We start from the raw sequence: 3,035 nt of genomic DNA on the forward strand, positions 1-3,035 counted from the left end.
ATAGAGAGATAGATCGAAGATAGATAGGAGAGGTAGGAGAGAGAGATAGATAAGAAGAAGAAGAAGACTGGGGGGAGTTGTGCATGCTGTGAGAGTCTAGGGTTGGGTCTAGAGTTTTCTTTTCTTTTCTTGTCCGTCTTCTTGTTCTTTTGACTACTAGGGGGGTGTCTTCTTGTTTCGTTCTTATGTATTTTGATTTGATCCTGTCTCTATCTGACCAATCCTCCCTATTGTCTTTTCAAAGCTTGTCCCTTTCTCTCTCTCTTTCTCACTTTTCTTTTCTTTCTTCCCGCCTGAAGGAAGAAGAAGAAGAAATTCATGAAAACGACCCAAACATACATCATGAAAGAAAGAAAGAAAGAAAGAGAAAGAGAGAGAGAGAAAGGAAGGAAGTTGTTGTTCTTCTTCTTCTTTTTGTAAACGAAAATGAAGGGTGAGTGTGCATGCGTATGTAATGAATGGAGTGACGAGATTTTCTCCACTTCTCTTTTCAAGACAGGGGGGATGGCGATCTTTCTCTCTCGACCATCCCTAGTAGTAGTAGTTGGAATGCCTCTCTTGTCTCTCCTCTCTCTCTTCCCTCTCTTTCTCTCCCCCCCCTTTCTTTAGGCTGAAGTGTGAGGTCGTCTTCTTCTTGTGTTGTTTTCTATGTTCATGTGGAAGAGAGAGAAGAAGAAAATGAAGAAGAAGAAGAGAAGAGAAGAAAGAGGAATTTCTTGGCTGTTGTATGCTTTCTTATGTATGGACTTGTGAAAAAGAACAAGGTCAGCCGAGACTTCTTGTGAAAAGTGCTCTTTTCTCCTAGTCTTCTTCTCTCGTCTCTTCCCGGGGAGTTTCCTAATACATCTCATGAGGAGAAGAGACTCTTCTTCTTCTCTATCAGGAGGGAAGAGGAGAGCGAGCGAGTAGGTCAGCCTTCTTGGGGTGTACAGACAGAGAGAGAGAGAGAGAATCGATACTGTTGAGGGGAGAAGGAGGTTCGCCGATAGAGGGCAAACACGCAGAGGAGACATGAGAAAGACGATCTATCACAAATGACTTCATAAATGAATCGAGACATAGACAGACCTAAACAAGAAAAAGAGAAAGATAGCCAGTCAGATAGATAGATAAATAAACAAGAGATCTAAATAGATTAAGAAGAGACAGACTAAAGGCATGCGCACAGACAGATGGAGAAAGCTTTCATGGCTTGTCTCTCTCTCTCTCTTTTCTATCTCTCTCTCCTCGAGAAACGCACATGCAGAGGAGCAGATCTATTTATATAGAGATAGATATACATACGAATGAGTTACATTCCCTCTCTTTGGAGGATAAAGAGAGGAAGGGAGAGAGAGCCTTCATTCTTCTGCTTCTCAATAGTGGCGAAGAGAGAGTAAGAGATTCGATCAACAGACGGTAGTCATGACAGAAGGACAATTCTAATAGATCAGTCAATTAATCAGACGATGAATTCTTTCTTCCTTCATTCTTCTATCGAAAAAGTACGAGAAACATATGCGGTCTCTTTACACTTACTACTTGCACATCTGGAGCAGTCTATCTTTAATCTATTATCTATCTCTAATCTATCACCCCCCTAGCAGCACTAGGTGTGTTGAGTGTACATACACTGTGACTAATAGTAGTAGTAGTAGCACTAGTCGTGAAACTCCTGATAGCTACAGGAGGAAAGAGAAGAAGAGTCTAGCCTCTTCCTCTTTTCTCTTTGTCTTTTCTTCTGAGCTAAAGGAATGAATCAGGTAGTAGTAAGCACTAGTCGTAGTAGTGGTAGTAGTCATCCTCCTCCTCCTCTCATTCTCCTTTTCTACGTGAAGAAGCCGTTGACTGTTTCTTTCATTCGCAGTCAACGCAGAGATTCGTATCCTCTATCTATCTATCTGTCCATACATACATACGTAGAGATATAACGATAGATAAATCTTTCTCTTCCTATATATATCCATAGATAGGTAGATACGTCTCGTAGATACTTCCTTCTTTCAGATGCCTGCTGCTCTAAGGTCACTCAGTGAGAGAGAGGGAGAGTAAAGAAAGGTAAGACAAATCCAAGGAGTACTAGTACTACTACGAGTATTGCTAGGTAAATGAACTGAAAGAAGAAGAGAGAGAAAGGAGTCTAGGGACTTTCGTGGAGTAGATGGATTGGTATTCTTTAGATAAATTACTCTTGCAATTCTTTCACTTTAGTTGATCTATCTCTCTTCTTCTCTTTCATTCTCTTCTCTCTTTCTTTCCTAGAGAAGTTTTGGATAGACCCATTCATTTTCTTCGTCTCTCTCCGTTGGATTGTGCTCTCTCTCTGTCTCTCTCCCTCTCTTCTCATTCGATCATCTTCAAAGGAATGAAGAGAGAGAAAGAGAGAGACAGGCAACAATGAGAGACAAAAAGACGAATTCTCCGTTCATTTTTCTTTCTCTCTAGATCGAGACATAGACATACTAGGGCAGATATAGCTAGAGAGAGCGACAGAGAAAGATCTACAGAGATAGATGGACGTGCACATAGATGAAAGATAGATGATAGACGGAGATGCTTATACGGGTGACTTCGTCTTTCACGAAAGACAGAGAGATAGAGAAAAGAAGAAGTGGAGACAAATGCAGTCAGTCCGTTGTCTTTGAAAGGCAGGCAAGTAACTTTCACAGAGAAGAAGAAGGAGGAGACAAACGTTCGAGAGCAATCTCTCTCTTCTTCTTCTTCTTCATACCCCCCAGCATCATCGTGCTGACCGATCCTATCAAACATGTCACACACCTCTCTCTCTCCTTCCATATCTATCTATCTATCTTTAATCTATCTACCTATATATATATATATATATGGAGAGTATATGGATCTGTTTATCTACCTATACATATCTGTTGTATTAGCATGTGAAGTATTCTATATGCAGATGTAACCTTTCTTTCTTTTTCTTTCTTTCTTTTTCTTTCTTTCTTTCTTGTTGAAGTAATTGCGTTTGCGAAGTGAAGAGAGAAAGGAGGAGAATAGAGACCTCGTGGAGGGGATGAAGGGAGAAAAGAAGAAGAAGA

At 40.6% G+C, this 3,035-nt stretch overlaps 2 protein-coding genes across 2 annotated transcripts in view; one reads left to right on the forward strand and one right to left on the reverse strand.

The window, feature by feature from the left end:
- CSUI_004819 (uncharacterized protein) overlaps window positions 1-745 on the forward strand; it is a gene marked incomplete at its 5' end in the record, with an annotated part of 2,434 nt that extends 1,689 nt beyond the window's left edge. Inside the window, one exon of the mRNA XM_068065003.1 lies at window positions 3-745. The remainder of the gene's footprint in view (window positions 1-2) is intronic.
- Window positions 746-1,995: 1,250 nt separating this feature from the next.
- CSUI_004820 (uncharacterized protein) lies at window positions 1,996-2,755 on the reverse strand. The gene has a single exon (XM_068065004.1). The coding sequence runs from the start codon at window positions 2,746-2,748 to the stop codon at window positions 2,323-2,325; it is 426 nt and encodes a 141-aa protein (XP_067923020.1). The 5' UTR covers window positions 2,749-2,755; the 3' UTR covers window positions 1,996-2,322.
- Between the last annotated feature and the right edge of the window lie 280 nt (window positions 2,756-3,035).

Source organism: Cystoisospora suis (genome assembly GCF_002600585.1).
Source record: "Cystoisospora suis strain Wien I chromosome Unknown contig_2300, whole genome shotgun sequence".
Taxonomy (NCBI): domain Eukaryota; phylum Apicomplexa; class Conoidasida; order Eucoccidiorida; family Sarcocystidae; genus Cystoisospora; species Cystoisospora suis.